Source organism: Euprymna scolopes, chromosome 44 (assembly GCF_053919585.1).
Source record: "Euprymna scolopes isolate OS-2025 chromosome 44, ASM5391958v1, whole genome shotgun sequence".
Taxonomy (NCBI): domain Eukaryota; kingdom Metazoa; phylum Mollusca; class Cephalopoda; order Sepiida; family Sepiolidae; genus Euprymna; species Euprymna scolopes.
In genome coordinates this window covers 18,234,307-18,259,951 of record NC_136525.1, presented here as the reverse complement: position 1 = coordinate 18,259,951, position 25,645 = coordinate 18,234,307, and the positions used below count along the sequence as shown (strand labels likewise).

At 33.0% G+C, this 25,645-nt stretch overlaps 1 protein-coding gene across 1 annotated transcript in view; it reads right to left on the bottom strand.

Annotated features, from left to right (window-relative positions):
- Positions 1-24,597, bottom strand: part of LOC145268719 (HAUS augmin-like complex subunit 4) — a 63,729-nt gene extending 39,132 nt beyond the window's left edge. Inside the window, exons 1-4 of the mRNA XM_080124269.1 lie at positions 24,444-24,597; positions 10,910-11,046; positions 5,023-5,154; positions 1,223-1,345 (exon numbers count right to left, since the gene is read on the bottom strand). Coding sequence (XP_079980395.1) covers positions 1,223-1,345; positions 5,023-5,154; positions 10,910-11,046; positions 24,444-24,462 — 411 coding nt within the window. The 5' untranslated portion in view covers positions 24,463-24,597. The remainder of the gene's footprint in view (positions 1-1,222; positions 1,346-5,022; positions 5,155-10,909; positions 11,047-24,443) is intronic.
- Between the last annotated feature and the right edge of the window lie 1,048 nt (positions 24,598-25,645).

The following is a 25,645-nucleotide window of genomic DNA, read 5'->3' as shown; positions in this document are numbered from 1 at the left end:
AGGGGGGCAGTCGGTTTGTTCTCATGCCCTACCGACAGGGCAAAAAAAAAAAAAAAATAAATAGATAATTTAATAGAATATATTTGTTTTCTTTTTCTTTCTTTTTTGTTGTTTCTTTTCCTTTTAAAAATCTGTTTCTATTTAACCCATAGTTGGGACCCTAACAGGTACTACCACTCCGGGTCAGGGTGGACCTGGGAGCAATGGCAATTAAGAGGTGGTTCCACACTCCCCAAGCCCGTAAGCCGGACCTCACCATCGGATGTAGTTTAAGGTCATATCCAGGACTGGGAGTAAGGTAGGAAAAAATAAAATAAAAAGGGGGGGGGGGAATAGGCTGTTGTTTTTGGTTTTGCAGAACATAATTAAGTTTTACAAAAAAGATCAGAAAACAAAAAAACGTCAATGTAGGTGCATTTCGTCTCAGGAAGCCACAGGGCAGCCTGATCTGGTAGCACCAGTCTTTGATTATTAAAACCTCAAAATTTGTATGAGTGTAAAATAGAAGATTGTCTTATGACCAATAGTTATGAAGGGGTCCACCAAGATAAAAAGAAGGGAAAAGGGGTCCATGAGTAAAAAAAGGTTGAGAACCACTGATCTAGAACATCACGGATATTAAGAAGCATGTGCAGGTGTACAAAAGTGAGCAGATCCTCCACATCAGTCAGTTTGTCTTTTTTTTTCAGAATGTACCAACAAAAATTGCTTTTATAAACAATGGATTTTAACCGTGATGTCAGACGCATCCTGTACCTCCGGCCTGCACCCTGTGGAGAGGAGAGTTTGGGAGACACACTAGTATACACAACTCGTTTTCTCTATTAATATTTGATGTTGTATAATTCTGGGGGTCCTATATTAAAAAATTAAATCTGAAGGGGAATGGTGCTGCTAAGGATTGGTTGGTTAGTTGTTTTTGTTTTATGGCACATCAACCCTTTTGGGTTATTTAATGCCAAATCCAGTGATTTTGAAGAACAATTTTTTAATAGAGTATACTTGTTTTTTTAAGTCGGTTTCTATTTAACCCATAGTTGGGACCCTAACAGGTACTACCACTCTGGATCAGAGTGGACCTGGGAGCAATGCCAATTAAGGGGTGGCTCCACACTCCCCAAAGCCCACAAGCTGGAGCCTCACCATCGGATATAGTTTAAGGTCATATCCAGGACCGATGCTAAGGAGGACAGAAAAATGTAGGTTCCGTTTGCTCTCTTACCTTATGTCGTCTTTGTAAATCTTCAGGCGTGAGTCCAAGCACGGAAACGTCCGTCTCAGAACTTGGATACATAAAAGGCAAAATTTCACCAATTGTCAGGCATTTATTGAATTCTTCGTAAAACTGAAGTAAAACAAAACAAAACAAAAAGACTGACATTAAAGAGTAATAAGATTTAAATGAGAAATTACATTGGACACAAACTAACATGTATTTTTTTTTTATTATTATTACATAGTAGAATCCCAGAATACGGTGGCACCAGGATACATTTTTTTTCAGGTTATGATGTGGAATACAATGTTTTTCCGACCACTGGTTATAGTATTTGCCCCGCCTTATGGCGTTATTTATAATGTTATTTGATTATATACATATGTATGAGATACTGTAATGTATTTTGTTACTAATTTTTAATGCCATATCCTGGGGGTCCTGTAGTCTTCCATTTTCTTTAATATAGAATACAGTTCCATTTGCTTCATCATTTTTTACTTATTGCGGCAAAAGTTAATATTTGCGCCTTGTTTAGTTGCAGCTTGTATGTGCAGAAAAAAAAAATATATATATATATATATATATATATATATATATACATAACTACTTAATTTACTCACATAAAATTAATATACGAAAGTATAGATTTATGAGTAAACTTTAAGTATTTACTAAAAAGTGCTCAATACGTAGGTTTTTTTTTTTTTACATAGGCATCACCACATTATCAAGGCCAAGAGGCCACTCAAGGATAAGGGTTAAAGAGTGTACAGTAGAAATTGGACAATATAGTAATCATTAGTAATGAAAATTTGGTAAATTTGATAACTTATATGGAACGGCTCATTAAGAACTTTTTTACGTTAGACTTGAACACAACCATATTGTTGTCAGCCGGAAAGCAGGAAAACGGAAGACAATTCCACAGGCGTGCAGTTCTAAGAAAGAAGCTTTGTTCATGGAATCTATGTCTAGGTTTAGGCACAGATAAAGAGTGGGGGGATAGAGCTAGTTAGTAAGTTATAAAATAAGCCTGAGCCTGAAGAATCCTAGAGTGGATGAAACGCGGAATATTCAGTGTAGCTTAATCACCATATACATTTTATAACTTACTATATATATATATATATATATATATATATATATATAGTAGAACCTCGGGATATGGTGGCACCAGCATACATTTTTTTTCAGGTTGTGATGTGGAATACAATGTTTGTCCAATCCCTGGTTACGGTATTTTCCCCGTCTTCCAGTGTTATTTATAATGTTATTTGATTATATACATGTGTATTATATACTGTACTGTATCTTGTTACGAATTTTTAATGCCGTATCCCGGGGTTCTACTGTATGTTGTTTTGGTAAAATATGTTTTCTGATATATATTTCAATATTTGTGTATACCAATCCTTTGTTTAGAAGCTCAATGTATGTAAAATATAACAACAGAACATACATATGGGCCAATCCTGCCTTGACAGAGTACAAAATAGACTTCGTGGCTTGGTGGGGGATGCCCTCTTCTTTTCCCTGCAACCTCTCTCCCACAAAAGAGACGTTGCAAGCCTATCTTTGTTTTATCGTTATTTCCATAGCAGGTGCTCGTCTGAGCTCCAATCTCTGGTACCCCCTCGCCAATCTTTTACAAAAAACACCCGTCTAGCTGAATCCACTGTCAAAAACTTTCCCCACTCTTTATCTATGCCTAAATCAAAACGTAGATTCCATGAACAAAGCTTCTTTCTTAGAACTGCACGCCTGTGGAACTCTGTTCCATCTGCATGCTTCCCTCCTGACTACAACTTGGATATCTTCAAGTCCAACGTAAACAAATTCCTGATGAACCGCCCCCTTAAGTAGACACTCTAAAATATCTACACTAATGTACTGTACTTACAATAACCCTTATCCATGAGTGGCTTCTGGGCCTTGATAAGTCGTGACCACCTTGTAAAAAAAAAAAAAAAAAAAAAAGGAACTAGTTATGTTAGAGAAATGTCTGATACGAAATGATTTCTACTCGAGTACCTATAAACTTAATTAAAAACAATCTTTATGGTGTACGTACTCATCATGAAACAAAGATGTCATGTTCCAAAAATCACATGGGTTTAGCTAGTAACTTTACTAGTAAAAGAAAATATTTAGTTGTCAAAAGGTTAACTAAAGATAAATTCGTCCATAGGACCCTGTATATATACACATACATAAACCCTTTTGATTGTTTATCGTTAAAGAACTATCTTAAAGCATATGGTGTCATTTTTGAGTGAAAGATTTTATTTTGATAAGTTGATTTTCAATATATATATATATATATATATATATATATATATATATACACACACACACATATATATATATATATATATATATATATATATATATATACACACACACACACACACACAAGAACCCAAGTTTGCCCAGCTGGGCAAACTTGAGTCCTTGTACCAGAAAAATATCCAATAAATAAAACGTTGTTTAGTAAATCGTTATTTTTTTTGTATTTTTTTTACATTTCCATACACCAAACATGGATATAAATATCATTAAAACATCCGCTGGATCATAAGCTTCATTTCAGTACCTTACTTGTCTAAGTGGGTTGGCGATAGGCTGAGCTAACCGCGTCACACACACACACACACAGAGTAAATCGAACTTACTAAGGGAGATAACTTCCAGTGAATACCGGAAAAATATCCAGTAAATAAAACGTTGTTTAGTAAATTGTTATTTCTTTTGCATTTCCATACATCAAACATGTATATAAATATCATTAAAACATCCGCTGGGCCATAAGCTTCATTGCGGTACCTTACTTGCCTGGGTGGATTGCCTGTAGGCTGAGATAAACCGCGTCACACACACACACTAGGAAAATTTATAATAAGATATATACACACATATATAAGAGAAAGTTGGTTGGTTGTTTTTGTTTTATGGCATATCAACCCTTTTGGGTTATTTAATGTCGAATCCAAAGATTTTGAAGAAAAATGTTTTTAATAGAATATATTTGTTGTTTTCACGTCGGTTTCTATTCAACCCATAATTGGGACCCTAACACGTACTACCACTCCGGGTCAGAGTGGACCTGGGAGCAATGGTAATTAAAGGGTGGCTCCACACTCCCCAAAGCCCACAAGCTGAGGCCTCACCACTGGATATAGTTTAAGGTCATATCCAGAACCCCCATTGAGGAACTTTTACCCTCTGCAGGGGGGCAGTCGGCGTATTCTAATGCCCCACCGACAGGGCCAATAAGAGAAAGAAAATTAAAAGTAAGTTGAACTTTACAATCAAAATTAAAATAAATTTTGATTGTAAAGTTCAACTTACACATTTGAATTTTCTTTCTCTTATAATAAGCTCTACTTTCTATTGTGTATTGAGCTTTTTATTCGGTTGAGATTAAATTTTCTATATATAAATACTGGTATTTATATTAGATTGAAGTTTACCACTGCATATATCAAATAAACACTACATCCTTTGATTTCATTAATATATATATATATATATATATATATATATATAAGTAAACAGTATTAAACAGAGCAAAATTCTCAGCTTAATTATCGCTTTAATTTTTTTCAATTTGCTAATGTTTTTTTGTGTGTTAAAATCAAAAAGAAATAATGTATGTTTCAACTGTACCGCAAATGTTTTTGATTCCTTGTTGAATCAGGAGGCAAATGAACAAAAAGGCTCGAGAAAAGAATAGAATTTCAAAAGGTAGCTGATAAACGGGTACGTGAAGTCAGTTAAATGCCAAAAATTCTTAAATAACTCACCTGTTTGTCAGATTCACATAACTCTTCATCAAGGGCTTTCATTTCACCTTCAGTCACAACTTCACGAGATTCTGTTAGTAAAATCTTTTGTTGTAACCATTCGTGTTTTTCACGCCGCAGGAATTCTTCAGCCTAGAAAAATATTAACATTTTTTTTTTTAAATAAGATTAGAAGAATAATATATATATATATATATATATATATATATAAAAGAAATAAAAATTACAATAAGTTTACAAAGGTAATCAAAATGGTAAACTTAAAATATATTATAAATATTAAAGAGTTAATATTTACAAGTAAAGTAATCTCAACCAGATGTAAAAGCTCAATAAAACCGAAAAGGAAATAGAGCTTATAATATGAACAAATGATTAATAAAACATGTTAAAAGACATCTTGAAAAAGAGTTAAAAACATATTTAATTTTAAAAAGGAAGCACAAGATCAGTGGATAGTCCTTAATCCGCTGAGTTTCGAAGAAATACTCTCCTTCTCATCAGAGGGCAGGAATTAGCAAAATGCAGGATCAGATTTTGCATGTAAAAGTATTTAATGAAACTACAAGTAAGTCACAGATCTTACTTGGTTAAAAAAAAGGGTGAGGTAAGGGGAATAGGAGGTAAAAGAAAAATGATAAAAAGATTTCACATGAATGGATAGTCCGGTGAAGGGTAAAAAATCCAAGAATGGTAAAATCCAAACACGGTCGAATTAAAAATTTCCAATCCAACAGGTAAATTCCAAATGGTCCAAAATGATCCAAAAGGCAGAATTCCTTGGAAAAAAATCACAAATGGAATGAGTTCCAAATCATTAAAAGAAAAGTTCAAATGTGCACAGAAAAAGCACTGGAGAGAATATTTAAAACATGTCTGCCAAGGCCGGAGGAATCAAGTAAATTAAGGTTCAAGAAAAAAAAAAAAAAAAAAAAAAAAAAAAAAAAAAAACGGAAAAACGGTGAAAGTTTAGATTTGAAAAGCAAGGTCAAACTGACGCAGACAAAAAGCGCGAAAGTTAGCGTTAATAATTAGGTCAACTTAAATATGCACGTGAAAGTCCCAGAATGAAATTAAGAAACACGAGTCAGAGGAACAAGGCTAAGTTTATAAAATGGAGCGTCTATTATATTAAAAAAAAAAAATGAAAATAAATAAATTAAAAATTGAAAATTAAAAATTAAAAAGGTAAAAAGTATTTTCCACTTATCTTGTGCTTCCTTTTTAAAATTAAATATGTTTTTAACTCTTTTTCAAGATGTCTTTTAACATGTTTTATTAATCATTTGTTCATATATATATATATATATATATATACACATGGGTGTGTGCTAGAATTTTTTTCATCCTAAATGCTATGCAATTAATGTAGAAAATATGCATAAATAGAACTAAGCGTAATAGTTAAATGAAACCAATCATCCAATAAGAAGCCATAAAAATAATTAATTAATGAACGTTTGTTTTTCAAAGGAATATGCAAATTAGTTAACATTCATGAAGTCATTTTGAGTTTATTAAAGTTTGTTTTAATAATTTTTTAAGAGATAAAGTAATAATATATACCATATATACCAATCCTTTTTAAGAAGCTCAATGTAATTACAGAGCAATATAGTGAATGAATGACAAAAGTCTATATTCCAAAGTTCATGATATTGACCATCTTACAATTTATTCCTTTAATTCAATTGACATTTACAATTCATGGCAGTATCTGTTTCGTAGCACAAAAACAATCAATTAGTGAATCTATTTTGCCCTTAACGCATCAGAAGAAATAGCAACAATCAATCCATCACAATGAAAGAAAGTGCGTTTTGACATGATTCAAAATGGTGTAATGGAAACATATAAGGTATTTACAGCTTCTCTTTCAATTTTCGGATTTAAATCATGTTAAGAATGGTAAATGTCAACTGAATTAAAGGAATAAATCGTAAGATGGTCAACATCATAAATTTTGGAATATAGACTTTTGTCATTCATTCACTATATATATATATATATATATATATATATATATAAAAATCTGATCCCGCATTTTGCTAATTCCTACCCTCTGATGAGAAGGAAAGTATTTCTTCGAAATTCCGCGGATTAAGGACTATCCACTTATCTAGTGTTTCCTTTTCAGATTAAATGTTTTTTTTTAAACTCATTTCAAAGTGTTTTTTTAACATGTTTTATTAACTGCTTGTGTATATATATATATATACATACTAGCAGAGAGACCCGATATTGCCTGGGAATTAATAATGATCAACAAATGTTTCACACTCCTATACTTTTATTGTCATCGAACTTAGTGAAATCATCCATATCTTAATTAAATCAATTGATTGCCTGCTTTAGTTGGGGACCCATCTCGGTACACAGAGAGGAAGCTTCACTTAGTGAAGACATTCCGATACAAAATCCAAGGCACATTAAATGCCTTCATGTAAAATTTCATAAAAATCGGCCTAGCCATTTTCTACAATCAGACAGACAGACAGACATAATGAGCTTTATAAATTTAAAAAAAAAAAAAAAAAAATCTGTTTATTTTCAAAAGTATTAAAAATAAATTTGAAATAAAATTTACTTTGAAGTATTGTATAAAAAAAAATGTTTATTTTCAAAAGTATTAAAAATAAATTTGAAATAAAATTTACTTTGAAGTATTGTATAAAAAAAAAAATGTTTATTTTCAAAAGTATTAAAAATAAATTTGAAATAAAATTTACTTTGAAGTATTGTATAAAAAAAAAATGTTTATTTTCAAAAGTATTAAAAATAAATTTGAAATAAAATTTACTTTGAAGTATTGTATAAAAAAAAAAAATGACTGAAAATGCCCGGCGTAGTAGTAGACAGGTAGGCTCGAACCCATGACACGAAAGCGGAAAAGAAAGTGAGAGAATCTGACGTCTTACTTCAACTCCATGATGCGACCGGAAATCTATAGCGTTCAGATTTAACGTAGTCAATCAAAAAACAAAAGTTGACTTGCAGACTTGCAAATAGTTTTGTTTTATTTATACGAAAAAGACAAACAAACACTGGAGACGACGGCACAGTGGGAATTTTTTTTTTACTTGACTAAAAAAAGATAAAGACGATGCCTGTTTGCGAATCTGAAATATTATGATCTGGGAAATATGCAAAAATTTCTTGCGGAATCTAACCGACGCGAGAAACCCGATGCAAAAAGCCTTTCATAGACACAAACACTCGCACCCATTTTGCTCTTTATATAATAGAAGAATTTGTTTTCAATTATCAGTAAAGTTTGATTAAAAATCAACATTAATTTTGGATTGCCCTTTCTTTTTGCTAGCATAATCTATATATCTATAAATGTGAGAATGTATGTGAAAACAATTCTCAACCTATATACTCAACAAATGTTTTATCTTCGGACTCGAAATTTGGTATATAGGGTATTCAGACATGTGGAAAACTTTTTAATCAATTTTCATCTGAAAAAAAAAAAAAAAAAAGGCTGTTAAGGGCTCAAAATTGAAAAATTGGTAAATGGGGGGGGGGTTATCGGATTTTCATCTGTTTGCTGTTTCATGAATGTGCATGCATGAATCGTTCCCATGGCAGCTTCCTTATGTTTAGAATAAATATGGTTGAAAACACTTTTTAAAGATCGTGTCAGGCTGGCCTATTGGTTATCGTACTTGACTCATTGTCTTTAGGTTTTGGTTTGGATCTCAGCTAGAGTATATATATATATTTTTTTTTTTTTTTTACTTATAAGAAGTGAATTGTTTGGAAAAAATATAATACTCACACACACATCTCAGTTTTTGCATGAATTAAAATATATTTATGCATATTTTACAACTGGGCAACGCCAGGCAGCTTGCTAGTAATGAAATAAATCTAACAAAAGACACAAGTGCACTTTATTTTTTGGTTTTCATTCTCAAAAGAGTTATACTAGCAAAACGGGGAGACAACCCCAAATTAATGCTTGCTTTCTAACAAGCTTCTGGATCTGACCTTTACTTCTGATCTGAAATGGAACACGTACATCAAATCCATTACCAAGGTCGCTGGAAAAATGGTTGGATCATTCTATTGCTCCAGAAGATATCTCACTGCCGATGCAATTCTATACCTGTATAAGAGCCAAGTACGTCCAAGGACGGAGTACTGCTGCTACATGTGGGCAGGAGCTGCTAGAAACAGCTTATCTTGCTTCATAGCCTAGTGGAGAATGTTCTTTTCTCTTCCTTGCAACCTCTTTCCCATAGAAGAGGCGTTGTAAGCCTGTCTCTGCTTTACTGCTTTATCATTATTTTTATGGCAAGTGCTCGTCTGAGCTCCAATCTATGGTCTCTCCTCACCAAACTTTCACAAAAAAAAACACTCGTCTAGTTGAAACCATGATCAATAATTTTCCTTACTCTTTATCTGTGCCTAAACTTCTAAACGTAGATTCCATAAACAAAGCTTCTTTTTTAGAACTGCACACCTGTGGAATTCTCTTCCGTTTCCCTTCTTTCCAGCTGACTACAATCTAACCGTCTTCAAGTCCAACGTAAACAAGTTCTTAATGAGGCGTCCCCTTCAGTCATCCAATTTACCAAATTGCCACTACTAACAGTTACTAAGATATTGTCCCATTGATTATAGTACACTCAGTAACCCTTATCCTCGAGTGGTCTTGAGACCTTGATAAGTGGTGACTCCTTTGTAAAAAAAAAAAAAAAAAACTTTTTCTGATAATTCAAAACACGTTCAATAAATTAAAATATCACAAACATTAAATAATGAAACATTTATTGAATTTAACCCTTTATGACCTTTAATTCGTTCAGTCATAAATGAAGTGGGAATTGATTCAAACACGCCTTGTACGTATTAGTTAAGTATCTGGGTAGATGCCAGATACCTCCAGATTGCAACTGTCTATTGATTAAATTCAGTATGCCGCCATCTGTCTCAGAGAATGGAGTATTTCATTTGTTGTCATTAACGCACGTTTTTCAAGCACTATGGATAATAATCAAGCTACGTTTATGAAATGCAAAAATTTTCAGTGGTAGTTTAACTATTGAACTTCATAATGAAAGACTTATAGCGAAAAAGTCTTAAAATAATAGTATCATTACACTTTAAACGAACTAAAGTTAACAAATATTTTTTAATCATCTACATCATTCAGGTCATGAAGGGTTAATATAAAATTTTAAAAATTTAAGAATATTTCAAATTAAATTATTTTTTAAATTTACAAGTAAAATCGAAGATTCTATATTTCACAATAAATATTTAAAAAAAAAAAAAATATTTATTTAAAATGCTCCAACAAAATATCCAGTTTAGAATATTATGAAATGGATGAAATATTTTTCAAATAACTTTTTCTATTTTTTTTGAAAACATAAATTTAGTTATTCCATGAACAAAGCTTCTTTCTTAGAACAGCCTGCTTGTGGAATACTACTACAATATTGTAGCCTTCAAGTCCAATGTAAACAAGTTCTTGTTGAAATGTCCCCTTAAATAATCAATATCTACCCAACTAAAACCATTACCGATTACTACACTTACAATCTTACATTCATTAACCCTTATCCTTGAGTGGCCTTTGTGCCTTGATAAGTGCAGACTCCTTTGTAAAAAAAAAAAAAAAAAAAAAAAAAATTTTTTTTTTTAATAAAAAAATGTCTTAAGAATGGTAACATTCATTTTAGAATATTTTGATATCATTTTGTTTGTTTGTTTCGAGACATAGCTTGAAAAATTTGGTTCAGAAACAAGCATAGATTTTTAGATTGTCTTCCCTTGTCACTAGTATAACTCTTCCAAAAATTAACACAAAAAAAAAAAAAAAATACTTCCGATGAGTCAAAGTGCACTTGTGCCAAATTTTCACTCGTCTTACCTCATCGACCTCCTTCTGTATCTTCATGCTCATGCCGTTCGGTTGGATCCGTTTGGATAGGGCAAGCAACAGGCTGGCAAATCCAGGCATGTTTTTCACGTCGTCTTCTGTGATGCACACAGGCAACGCTTCATTAACTGAAATAGAGTTTTAACAAAAAAATCTATATAAAGAAAACAGAAGTGTGTGTGCGTAAATATTTAACTGATAAACTCTTAAACTACTGGTCACATGACATTGAAATTAATAGGAAAAAGTAATCATACACCAAGGATGGTTTTTAACAAGTGAAATCTTTGTTTTGATGATTGAATAACACAAACAGCCGTATATCGTCAGGTTGAAATGTTAATTTTAACTTGCCGACATATTTCTATTTACGTGCATGCACAAATTCAATTAATTTCTTCAAGTCGTTTAATATTAAATCTTTCTTACTTATCTCTCAGTAGCTACATGAGTAGCGAAGCAGCTGGAGCACTAATCGTTTTTGGTTTTGATTCAAGCTGATGGCACCCAAGTCATTTTTTTTACTTTTGAAATCAGTACTATATCTATATATTAGGTACACTATAATATTCAATAGAGAGTTGGCTCTGTAATAATGAATAGGAAATCTGCATGAATTAAAGTATATTTAAGGGTATTTTACGACCCCAGGCAAGGCTACCCCCCCTCTCCCGCTAGTATGAAAATACAGCTAATATAACTTATGTGTATAGAATAGTGTTATGTGACGGAGGGGTTATTATACATGTCATGGAATTGTGTGACGTGTTATTAATGTCTATAGAGGGCTTCTTCACTATCTGAACCATATGTTCTTATCTATCTATCTATATATATATATATATATATATATGCATGCATAACTGTCTATTTCACGGTCCGTGATAATTTCGTTTAAGTGTTGATATGTGTGTCAGTCATAAATACATAAGCACACACATTGACGACGTACTGCTTTTTCTGCTGTCTTTGAGATGTTTTTCAGCCAATCTTGAAAAGAAGGATTCTGTGTAAACATAGACGCTTACAAGAGAGACCAAGATGCTGTGTATTTTTATATTTTTATTACTCCCAGGTAGTCGACATTAGCAGAGGAGTGATCGACAATCTTTGTTTGGGTGCTTAGTTCTTACACGTCCCACGTCTAAGACTCTCCCCCCTCTCCGTCCCTCGGGAGGAAGGGAGAAGACATCTTTCAGACCATCTTCCTCTGTTGATGTCCTTAATCCAACTCGACTATTTTCCCAGCTAATCAGAACACGTGATAGACCAACACATACTTCCAATGAGCTGGTCAGAGCTTCCAGTGCAAACCCGATCGGTCACCAAGTTTGATGTATTTTGACATGGTTTGATAATATATGAAAACATAGTTCCACATCTCTTGTTTACTTCCAGTTAGATAAATAGATACAAAGATAGATAACGAGATCGATAAATAACAGCTAATTTCTCTTCTATTCCACAACTATAAAATAATAGAAGCATGTGGGTCTTGCTAGAATTAAAGGCACTTTAAAAAATATTCAAGTGTTGAGACGTGATAATTTTGATAATCAACAAATATTTAGTGCATTAAATAAAAAACAAATCAAAAACTCTTGTTTTTTTTCTTATTTTGTTTATACTGGAAATATGCATGCTATCAGACACAAGACATTCCTCCACTATCACAGATATTCCAGCTAAGAGATCTTTTTAAGATTCTAACCGTCCTTTTAAGTACAATTGTTTTTATCTCTCTTACACTTGGTTCACTGGGTATATTTGCCAAGTAGTTTAAGAAATTCTTTCTTGTTAGTCCAGGTGCTCCGATAATTATTGGAATGATGGAGATCTTATCAGCTCTGTATAAGCCAATATCACTGGAGATAGTACTAGGAGTATTTCTTCCTCCCTCTAGTCTCATACGACTACGTCAGATTAAATAGCTTAAATAGCTCCGTTTTTTTTAGATACATAGCAGTAAAAATTGCATAGTGAATGGTATAGGATTTATTTTCAACTGGAATTCATTGAGATGAGTTTTATTTATTAATTTTATTTATTGCGGACTATTATCCTCATCTTTTTATTAGTTGCTTCCACAACGTTTCGGCCAACTATTCCTCTGGCCTTTGTCAGGTGGTAACCGCGATGGATAGGAACTCTGAATCTCCTGACTACATTCTGTTGTCGTCTCACCACGTTTTGACTAAGTAAGCCTCAGGCCGGCTTTAAAGATTTTATAGTTCAGAAAAAAAAAAAAAAAAAAAAAAAAAAAAATCACAAAATTGATCAAGTAATTTTTTTATTATTTACGAAAAATAAATTTGTCATTTTTTACCGATAAGTGACAGATCAGGCCAGATTTCTCTAAAGAGCACAGTAAGGGGAGGTAATCAGTTATTTTGACGGTTTCCACGTGCATTAGGGTTGTCTACCTTTGTCCACCAATTCGTTGCTTTTTTACCAATAAGTGACAGATCAAGCCAGGTTTCTTTAAAGAGAATAGTAAGGGGAGGTAATCAGTTATTTTGACGGTTTCCACATGCATTAGGATTGCCTACCTTTGTCCACTAATTTGTTGATTTCATTTTTTCACCTTCATTGAAATAGAGTAAAATTTGATTTTCTTGAATAATAAAAAAAAAAAAACAACTTGATCAAATTATATGATTTTTGGAATTTACCATATTCGTCCTATGACGATTATGATTTTTATTTACATCATACAGACATTTCTGTATTTTCTTTCATTTTAAATGCCGCCAAAAGTCCTAATCCAAATAAGCACAAAGGCATGGAGCCAGTTGATGTAAGGAACTAAAAAAAGAAAAAAAAAAAAAAAAAAAACTATTTCAAGGTCAAAAACTTGCCAACATTAAGTCTGGAATAGAGTCTGACCTAGAAAACAGCAATTCTTACCTCTTTGTCAGAAACATCACTTATAGAATGTGAGAAGTACAAGAACAAAATAAGGGAAGCAAAGTTTACCGGCTGCCAAAAATAAACTCAAGATCCACTTTTTACTCTCCTTAAATTATAACATGGGGCCGAGTTAGTAAGAAATCCTTGAGACTCTAACCAGAAATAAATAATAGACTTGCAAAATGAGATTTACTTCTTTTATTATTCCATTTTCATCCCAAACAAGGCACAGTGCCACTTTAATGTAGGGGACTACTATCTGGGACATAGTAGGGATACTATGTAGGGAGTTGAGCAGCAAGATGTCTGTTTATATTACACTTGAACTTCTGCGTGTCAGTACAGTCAGGAAAGCAGAGAACAGAGAGGGAATTCCAAAGTCTAGCAGTTCTGGGGAAAAAACTATTGGAATAGAAGGCTTTCTGACATCTAGAGGTCTCTACTAAGTAGGGGTGGGATTTGCTGCTTGTCAGGTTTGTCTGGTGAATTTACGTCGAGAGAGTACGAGGGCTCTGAGGAGCACACAAATTCAACTAGAATGGTTGGCGTCGGGTTACAGCTAAAAGTAACATTCACCCCCAAAAATAAAGCTGTTTAGTTTCAATTTGATAGTAAATAACCGAGAAAAATGGAGGAAAAAATAATACGTAATGTTCAGTTTCGTTTCATATTTTCATTTCCAGTTTGATGTTTTGCTGTCTTAATTTGAATTCGAGGCAAATTATTTCATTGGGTCGAATCACACCCATGGTAAAAACTCGGTCAGCATTACCATTCGTTCTTACTAAAATATTAATAGGGAAATACATCTTTTCTGGTAAATGCGTACCTGAATTAAAATGAATAAAAAAAAAGAAGTGCAGCAAATAAATTTTGTTTCATTTCATTTTCGAATTTCTGGTTCGGTCTTTAAGCTTTTTTTTATGGACACAGACAATTTTTTTAGCAGTGATTTGGCGAGGGTATTCCGATAGTCACTTTTACCTTATTTTGTATTGTGGAAAAAATAAGGAAAGCACCAATGCCAAGAAGGGGGTGGAGGTCTGAGAAAGTCGATTCTACCCTAAGACATCTTCGACTCGGCCATTTTACGTTGTTACTGGGAGGCGCTTGGGCCAAGTGTGGATTGGTGAGTGGTGCACGCCACTTCATCGATAGAGTTTTGAGGGATGCTGACGTTGTCCATGCTCTGCAGTGTTCTCTGTCTGCCCAGTAGTTTCTTATATTGCGTCTAGTCAAGCTACGTGACGCGGTAGGTTGCTAGCAGTACCTTGATGAGCACTTTATCTGTTACCAATTGGTTTCCGACGTACATGCACCTTTCCAAGTCTGGGCGTGGTAATGATGTATGCTGTGGACAGGGGGCCCTCTGCGGGATGTGGGTGTCGTTCGTTCTTTCGGAGTTTGTCCAACATCTCACCAGAGAGACAATGCGTCATATTTCTTCATCTAGCTATTAACTGACTCCCGAGTTGGGGGTCGCGAAATAACGATCATTTCGCAACCTTCATTGATACCAACCCCTTCTCGGACCATCCAGCCCAACTCTGGTCGGAATTAAATTTTCTACAATATCTTTTTTGGTTTTTGTTCTGATTTCCGATCACTCAGTATAATCTGGTGTTTTTTTTTTGTTGTCTGCCGGGCGTTGCCGAACGACGAGACTCACATAAAAACGGGATTTAAACTGCAGAAGTACTAAAATGACTCCTTATGTAATGATGGTTAGAAGAACCATTTTTGAATGTCTTATTTTATTTTTCTAATATCACCCACTGTGTAAGAAATTATATAGTCATCATACAAGCCCTAACCGCCATTATATCGATCGATTTGATTGGTCGAATCTAACCAGACATGTCACATGCCTTTCACAACAATTTATTTCCTTTTCAGTTTTCTTCAGTTCGTTCCAGGTCAGTGAAGAAGGAAGCACTCATTTTTATTATGTCTTCTAAGAAGGAGACTTGGGCGCTAACATTAGTGCCTTTTATGCATCAGATCTCAGCCGCGGATGAAATATAGAACATATTTGTAAAAGCCTACGAATTAGACATACTTATAAGACAGGATGTCTACAACCGCATTACAGACCTTTCTCATCATTGTGAACTTTTCATCTTCGGTATTAAGCCCGTTTGCGTTGTTACCAATTTTTTAGGGCTAAATTCATCCTTCTCTGCAACAGGCTACGACAGCATAAGAATTGCAAAAGGACTAAAACTATCGCTTCATTGAAGCAACCTACCACCTCCACTAGGTGTATCAGAATTTTGAGGGAATTTTTGACACCCCTAACACAAAACTGCGAATAAAATATAAAAAAAACTTGTAATTTCTCTTTTTAAAGTGGGTTGTTTATTTTCTTTATGAAATATACTTCCAAGATAAACTATTAAAGCTGTTTAAAAAATAATAGAAATATTATTTTTTATTTTTTAAAAAAACAGTGTTTACAAAGTGCCGGCGCACTTTAAACGTTTTTTTTTATTCACCCCCCCCCATTTTGATATGTCTATTAAAATTTAAATAATTAATTTACTCACAAAAGTTTTATATGTCACAAATTGAAGATAAAAGATCAACAAAATACAATATTCTAATTTAAAACAAAAAAAAGTGTTTTTTGGAAATTTACCTGTAAAGTTCAAAGTGTAAAACCTTTTTTTAAAAAAAAAACCATGTGGATTTTTTTTTTTTTTTAAAGTAGAAGCTTATGTTATGCTTAGATTGTCAAGCAAATATCCGACGTTTACAACAATTTTTTTCTGTTTCATTCAATGTTTTCTTTTTTTAGATATTTAAAAAAAAAAAAAAATTCACTCGATAAAGAAGAAATAAAATATATTAATGAAAACTCGTGTATTTCATTAAGAGAATAAAAAAAAATCGGTAGAGTGAGTTTTTTGTTTAAAAGCAAAAACTTAGAAGTGAATGTGTTCATTTTATACCTATGGAGGCCCCAAAATACTAATTTTTGTTTACAGCACGCAATAGAAAGAGACATTAATTGTGGCCTTTTGAAACCACCGGATTGGTTGGTTGGTTGTTTTTGTTTTACGGCATATCAACCCTTTTTGGGTTATTTAAGGCCGATTCCAAAGATTTTGAAGAAAAATTTTTTTAATAGAATATATTGGTTGTTTTCACGTTGGTTTCTATTTAACCCATAGTTGGGACCCTAACAGGTACTACCAATCCGGGTCAGAGTAGACCTGGGAGCAATGGTAATTAAAGGGTGGCTCCACACTTCCCAAAGCCCACAAGCTGGGGCCTCACCACTGGATATAGTTTAAGGTCATATCCAGGACCCCCATTGAGGGACTTTTAACCTCTGCAGGCGGGCAGTCGGCGTATTCTATTGCCCCACCGACAGGGCCGAAACCACCGGAAGATAAACGTGAAGAAAATCAGAAATTTGTCTCCCTTTATTTGAACACTGAAAAACATCCGAGTTGGCGTTTTTTTGTAAACCTTGTTTAAAAAAGTCTTTTATTTAAAAAGGACATGGAATATACGTATAAATATGGATAAATTCTTAACAATAAACAATGGAAGTACCCATTGAATAGTATTTTTATAGGCAAGTGATTTTTTGGGAATTTATATATATTTTTATAATCGAAGTAAGTAAAATTTCGTTGATTTTCTTTAAATCTTTTTTAAAGGAAACCCATTTAAAAAAAAAAATATTGCATAATTTGCTATTAAAACCTGCTATTTTTTTTTTTTTTTTTTTTAATTTGGTCTTTGCTCCTTTAATTAAAAAAAACTTAGGGTTTCAATTACATTTTTCAAGTAGTTATAAGCTTCGAAATATTCCAGTGTTTACCACAAATTTTTAATGGCGATTTCTGACACTGCACAGCTGCTCCACCACGTCGGACGCAAGATGGGTGCACTATTTTGCAATATGTGTACCAATAAAGTTTGTCTTGAATTTTACAGGTAGCGTTTGCTGTTTTGTGATTGTCTCATTTTTTGCCTTCAACAGAGAGCATGTTAGTTAAAATTCCCATCTTGACATAAAATAATTCCGTACTAGTGCAGAGAATGATCCGTGCTGAAATAATAACGTTATTTAAAAAGCCATTCTTAACATGGGGAGCGGAGGGTGTTTTGTACCTATTCTATACTTCAACCTTAAAATTTTTGTTTTGTATTACTGTACACAAAGATTCGAAAAAGTTGTCAAAAAAACAAATATATAACAAATAAATGTTATCAAAGGCAAGATAAGTTACTTTTGATAACATTTATAAATGTTACTTTGATAACATTTATAAATGTTATCAAAGGCAAGATAAGTTACTTTTCTACCAAACTGGATATAATTCCCGTGTTTTTATTCAATTTAACATGTTTATTCAGCTCGAAAAACATGCAGTGTTTACCGATGTATTGGAAAATTCAAAATGGCGGCCGACTCTCTCTTAAACACGGTAAGTTCGGGAAAAGGTATTATAAAAATAAACTAGACAAAATACTGTTAGAAATTTGCTCAATATATATTACCGTGACATAGGTTGACATATATTCGGTGGGTTTTTAATAGTAGTTTGTCTAGTTTTTTATTTATAACACCTTTTCCCAAACTTACCGTGTTAAAAAGAGAGTCTGGCACCATCTTGAATTTTCCAATACATCGGTAAACACTGTATGTTTTTCGAGCTGAATAAACATGTTACACTGACTAAAAACACGAAAAATATATCCAGTTTGGTAGAAAAGTAACTTATCTTGCCTTTGATAACATTTATTTGTTATATATTTGTTTTTTTGACAACTTTTTCGAATCTATGTGTACAGTAATACAAAAATATTATAAGGTTGAAGTATAGAATAGGTACAAAACACCCTCCGCTCCCCAATGTTAAGAATGGCTTTTTAAATAACGTTATTAAATCACACAGACGTAGCTGGTAGCGCAACTCATAGCTTCTCTATATCTCATTCCCTATCTCAGTTGGTTACATTTCCGACACATTTCCCAGACCAGCACGATCAACATGCCTCACTTCTAGATCTCTTTCTGACAATGGTTCCCAATGACTGTACAACAAATGCCCACAGCCCATTCGGGAATGCTGATCACGCTGTGACAATGGTAGAAATCAGCCTAAATTCTCGCCCTAAAACTGAAGACCCACTACTCCAAACAACTAGGTATTACAAAAAGGCTGATTGGGAAGCCATCAGGGAGCTCATCAGAAATGCCCCATGGCAAAATATCTTTACTCTTCCAGCGGAACAGTGTGCAAATGAGACAACTGAATGGTTCAAAACTGCTATTGAAGCACATGTTCCCGCACGGAAATACTATAGCAAGCCCCACTCTCCCCAATGGTTTACTTCTGCTTGTGCAGCTGCCATTTGTCAAAGGCAGCATGCGTTCCGCAGATTCAACCGACATAAGTCCAGCTCAAATAAACAGAAGTTTATAGAAGCTAGAAATAATTGTAAGAGAGTGATAGACACAGCTAAGACAGATTACTCTGAAACCACCAGAAAGCGCATCGAAGCACAGAAATTAGGAACCCGGGATTTTTGGAAAATCTACAACAGCGTAGTTAATAATGGACAGTCAATTATTCCCCCACACTAACAAACAATCATGAGGTTGCTTGCACGGCAACTGACAAGGCTAATCTGCTTGCCAGTCGGTTTGCCTCAAACTCCACACTGAACTCGGTACACCACTCACTCCCTGATTTTCCTCTGCGAACAGACGCCACACTTGACGATTTGAAAATCACCCCTTCTCAGGTACATGTTATTATAAAAAACCTAGACACCTCAAAAGCATGTGGACCAGATCTCATCCCGGCTGTGCTATTAAAAAAATGCTCTGCCGAGGTTGCTCCAGTTCTGTCCAAACTTTACAATAAATGCCTTAACGAATCTTGTTTTCCCGACTGCTGGAAAACCGCCTCTGTGGTACCAATCTTCAAGAATTCTGGTGAAAGAACTGACCCACTAAATTATCGCCCCATTAGCCTCCTCCCGCTCTTTGCCAAAATATTTGAGTCCTTAGTTAATCAAGCCCTAGTCCAGCACCTAACAGCTGCTAAACTCCTGACTGACAAACAATATGGATTCAGGCAAGCCCGTTCAACAGCAGATATCTTAACTGTAGTTTCTGAACGTATATACCGTTCATTGGATAAAACAGGGGAGGGTAGAGCGGTGGCCCTTGATATATCTAAGGCTTTTGACAGGGTATGGCACGATGCTCTTCTAAGGAAAATTAGATCATATGGAATCACTGGAAGAATTCATAATGTAATTAAATCCTTCTTAAGTAATAGAAAAATCAAAGTTGTCCTCGACGGACATACATCCAAACAATATGACATAAATGCGGGAGTACCTCAGGGGTCTATCCTTGGACCTCTATTATTCCTGATATTCATAAACGACCTCCCTGATAATATTGTTTCGGAGATGGGTATATTTGCCGATGACACCACTCTCTATAACAGATATGAGGGGAAAACAAATGAACACATATCCAAGGAAATGGCAGAAACACTAGAGGACGACCTCCAATCCGTAGTGGAATGGGGACAAAAATGGTTGGTCACATTCAATTCTGCTAAGACTAAGCTTGTTTCCTTCAATAACTACAAGAAACCTTCTCTACCACCAATAGCAATGGCCAAGAACACATTGCCTGAAAGTACTTCTTTTAAACTCCTCGGCCTAACGTTTACAGGGAATATGAACTGGAATAGATACATTGAGAGCATTGCCAAGGCTGCTGCAAGAAAGGTTGGCTCACTCTACCGTGCTAGAAAACTACTTACGCCTGCCAGTATCCTATACCTCTATAAGGCAACCATTCGCCCATGTATGGAGTACTGTTGTCACATCTGGGCTGGTGCATCTGCTGCTTGTCTCTCGCTCCTGGACAGGGTTCAAAAAAGAGTCGCCAACCTGATAGGTCCTGAACTGTCATCTAGGCTTCAACCTCTGTCCCATCGACGAGATGTTGCATCCCTCTGCCTGTTCTACAAATACTTTAATGATGAATGCTCTGACGAACTGCAAACACTTGTACCTCCCCGACATAACTACCCCCGACAAACCCGACAAGCTACTAAGTCTCATCCCTTTACAGTAGAGATCCCTAGGTGCAAGAAAGCCTTTTACTCCAATAGTTTCTTCCCCAGAACTGCGGGTCTTTGAAACTCCCTTCCGGGATTCTGCTTTCCCAACTGCAATGATATGCAGAAGTTCAAGTGTAATGTTAACAAACATCTTTCTACTCTTCTCCCTTCATAATGACCCCGCTAATTAATTCCCTAATAGTAGCCCCCTGCTTCAAAGTGGCACTGTGCCTTGTTTGGGGTGAAAATTGAATTAAAAAAAAAAAAAAAAAAAAAAAAAAAATATATTTGTTTTTTGACAACTTTTTCGAATCTATGTGTACAGTAATACAAACCCACTTTAATTAAACTTGCAAATACGATTTAAAAAATAGCGCGGATCACTCTCTGCACTAGCACCAATAATTCCTACCTTCGAATATTTATTTATTTGCGAACTGTTATCCTCATCTTCATAGTTGCTGAAGATAAGTCCGCAAATAAATAAATAAATAAAAAAAAAAAAAACATAAATATACAAATTACTCATCTCAAAGAACTCCAAGTATAATAAATTACCTTCGAACTTTAATAAACCGCGCTAAAATAAAACACAAAACAACTTATGGTACTGGTCGCGATTTGAGTTCCCTGCAGAACACCATAAAAAAAACACTGACTTCTCCCTACGCATGAGCAAAGGACATGTTTTAGTTGCCATAGTAACTAAACGATCATGAATTTTTATCGACTTTTTATAAGTTTTACTGTTTATGAATATTGAAATAAAAGAAATTACTACACATTTATTAATATCTCACTTTTATCGCCTTTATTTTTAATCACTTTTATCGACTTTTTTTTTTTACTGTTTTACTGTTTATGTGTCACTTTTATCGACTTTTTCTTTTCTTTTTTAAATAGCATTTTCTTTTTAAATGACGACGTTTTTACTGTTTATGAATATTAAAAGAAAAATAATTACTAAACATTTATTAATAAAAAAAAAAAATGGGTGCTAGTGCACTTATTGATCCGTGCTGAAATAACGTTATTATTTAAAAAGCCATTCTTAACATGGAGAGAGTGTTTTGTACCTATTCTCTACTTTAACCTTACCATTGAATAAAAAAAAACATTAAACTTTAATTAAACTTAGAAATACGATTTAAAATATAGCGCGGATCATAAGTGCACTAGCACCCATTTTTTTTATTAATAAATGTTTAGTAATTGTTTTTCTTTTAATATTCATAAACAGTAAAAACGTCGTCATTTAAAAGAAAATGCGGTACTGGTCGCGGTAAGAGTTCCCTGCCGAACACCCTCCAAAAACAATGATTTCTCCCGCGCAGCCGCAAAGGACATGTTTTAGTTGCCATAGTAACAACACTTTTTATCGACATTGTTTTACTGTTTAAAGACATTACTACACATTTATTAATAATATCTCACTTTTAATCACTTTTATCGACTTTTTAAAACTTTTTTTTTTACTCTTTTTAAATGACAACAACGTTAATGTTTATGAATATTGAAATAAAACATTAATACACATTTATTAATATCTTTTTTTTTCTTTACTGTTTATGTGTCAATTTTATCGACTTTTTTTTTTCTTATATTGAATATTGAAATAAAAGACATTACTACACATTTATTAATAATATCTTCTTTTTTTTTACTGTTTAACTGTTTGTGTCACTTTTATCGACTTTTTCTTTTATGAAACTTATCGGCGGTTCTTGAAATTTACTTACCACAAAATGATGATAGAATAATAAATTTACTTACGTTTAATCAATGTTATTTTCTTTTTTAAATAGCATTTTCTTTTTAAATGACGACGTTTTTAGTGTTTATGAATATTAAAAGAAAAATAATTACTAAGCATTTATTAATAAGAAAATGGGTGCTAGTGCACTTATGATCCGCGCTATATTTTAAATCGTATTTCTAAGCTTAAAGTTTAATGTTTTTTCAATTGTAAGGTTAAAGTAGAGAATAGGTACAAAACACCCTCCCTGTGTTAAGAATGGCTTTTTAAATAATAACGTTATTTCAGCACGGATCAATAAGTGCACTAGTACCACAAAATGGTGATAGAATAATACATTTAGGGTTTGTATTACTGTACACATAGATTCGAAAAAGTTGTCAAAAAACAAATATATAACATAAATGTTATCAAAGGCAAGATAATTTACTTTTCTGCCAAACTGGATATATTTTTTGTGTTTTTATTCAATTTTCTTATTAATAAATGTTTAGTAATTATTTTTCTTTTAATATTCATAAACACTAAAAACGTCGTCATTTAAAAAGAAAATGCTATTTAAAAAAGAAAATAACATTGATTAAACGTAAGTAAATTTATTATTCTATCATCATTTTGTGGTAAGTAAATTTCAAGAACCGCCGATAAGTTTCATAAAAGAAAAAGTCGATAAAAGTGACACAAACAGTTAAACAGTAAAAAAAAAAAAAAAGATATTATTAATAAATGTGTAGTAATGTCTTCTATTTCAATATTCAATATAAGAAAAGAAAAAGTCGATAAAATTGACACATAAACAGTAAAGAAAAAAAAAGATATTAATAAATGTGTATTAATGTTTTATTTCAATATTCATAAACATTAACGTTGTCATTTAAAAAGAATTTAAAAAAAGTTTTAAAAAGTCGATAAAAGTGATTAAAAGTGAGATATTATTAATAAATGTGTAGTAATGTCTTTAAACAGTAAAACAATGTCAATAAAAAGTGTTGTTACTATGGCAACTAAAACATGTCCTTTGCGGCTGCGCGGGAGAAACGGGAGACATCATTGTTTTTGGAGGGTGTTCGGCAGGGAACTCTTACCGCGACCAGTACCGAAAATGCTATTAAAAAAAAAAAAAAAAAAGTCGATAAAAGTGATAAAAAACAAAGGCGATAAAAGTGAGATATTATTAATGTGTAGTAATTTCTTTTATTTCAATATTCATAAACAGTAAAAAAAAAGTCGATAAAAATTCATGATCGTTTAGTTACTATGGCAACTAAAACATGTCCTTTGCTCATGCGTAGGCAGAAGTCAGTGTTTTTTAATGGTGTTCGGCAGGGAACTCAAATCTAGGTAGGTAGAAGAGTAATTTATATTGCCCCTTTTTAACCACTTTTTCATTTTGTTGTCCGTGGTAATAAATGCCCTATAATTTTAATATTTGAAAAATATGAATGAGTCTACAAAAATCAGACAAAAAATACGGTGAATTCATTTTTCCTGTCGTTAATTAAAGACAGGAAAAACAGTTATTTGGGAGTTAACCGCTGCAATATAACCGTTATGCTTATTTATATTTTCGTTGAATGAAATTACATTCAATTTTTTTTTTTTTTTTTTTTTCGTAATAATGGTGATTATAGGGAAACTTCTATGAAATTCTTGATAATTTAATATATTTATATAAAATTTCAGTTTAAAATTAAAAAAATAAATAATGTGCGAACAATTAAAATATAAAAGTAAAAAAAAAAAAGCTTACTTTTATTTACCAGCGACATGTTTTTCCTAGTTGACAGTTTTGAGTTTCGCGCCGGAAGTAGTAAAAAAGTTGAAAACGAGGCTTAATCATTTTTTTTACGACATTTTCAATAGATTTTAAGATTTAGATTTCTTTTTTTTGCATTTGTTTATCTTTTTCGAGCTAATTCTTAAAATATAAATGAAAATTATATTCATAATTAAAAAAAACATACATAGTTTAAAAATATTTTTAAAAAATTAGCAATCGGTTTTTCGAAAGAAAAGGAAGGAGAAGAAAACTTTTAATCTCAAACCCAGTAAAAATGCGAGAATATTTCCTCTTTTTAAAGTTTGGATTTTTGTTTAAAATGTTTTTTGTTGTTTTAATTGTTTTAAAAATAAATTAATAAAAAATGCTTAATCAATAATTCTGCTTTTTCAAAAATTAAAGCTATTGCATAAAGCAACATAAATCTATTTCTGACTGGTACGCGAGATTATTAAGCTTTGAGGTTATGGTAAAGATTAGGTGTTGAAACTTTGTTACGCACATAGGAAAACGGTGTCAATATAAAATGTGTTCTCCATTACATAAGAAAGTCAAACCGTTTTACTTGAATTTTGGCGAGTAGAAGTCCGCCGAAAGCGGTGTCACATGAAAAAATTTCACATTGATATAAAAATGGGTGCTTGTTTAGATTGAGTCGACAGATCGATTATTTTTAATATGTGATTTTAAGTAAAAATAACAGGACTTACTTGTCATGTCGTAAATATTAATATATCCAAAAATTACGAAAATTCATTTATGCTATTGTGTTTTTAGTAAAATAAAAAAAAGTCTTTCGCTATAAACAACAAATATCGGAAGCCATTAAAGTGGCAAAAAAAGAGAGATAAGTATGTTCCCTGCATTCGCAATTGTCAAGGTGTTCACATCTAGCGAAAATGCAGTTTTCCACAATTTTCCGTAAAAATTACTTTTGACGATAAATAATTTTCTACTCAATGAATTTTCGTAATTTTTTGATATTTTACCATTTTCGATATGACAATGAAGTAAGTGCTGTTGTTTTTGTGTAAAACCATATATTAAGGGGGAAAAATCGATCCGTCGACTCTATTTAACAAGCCCCTAGAAATATGCTGCTTACTAACCCAAACTTCTTGTTTTATTGGCAAATAATTGGAAAATATGTAAAAGTTTTGTACATTTTTTAA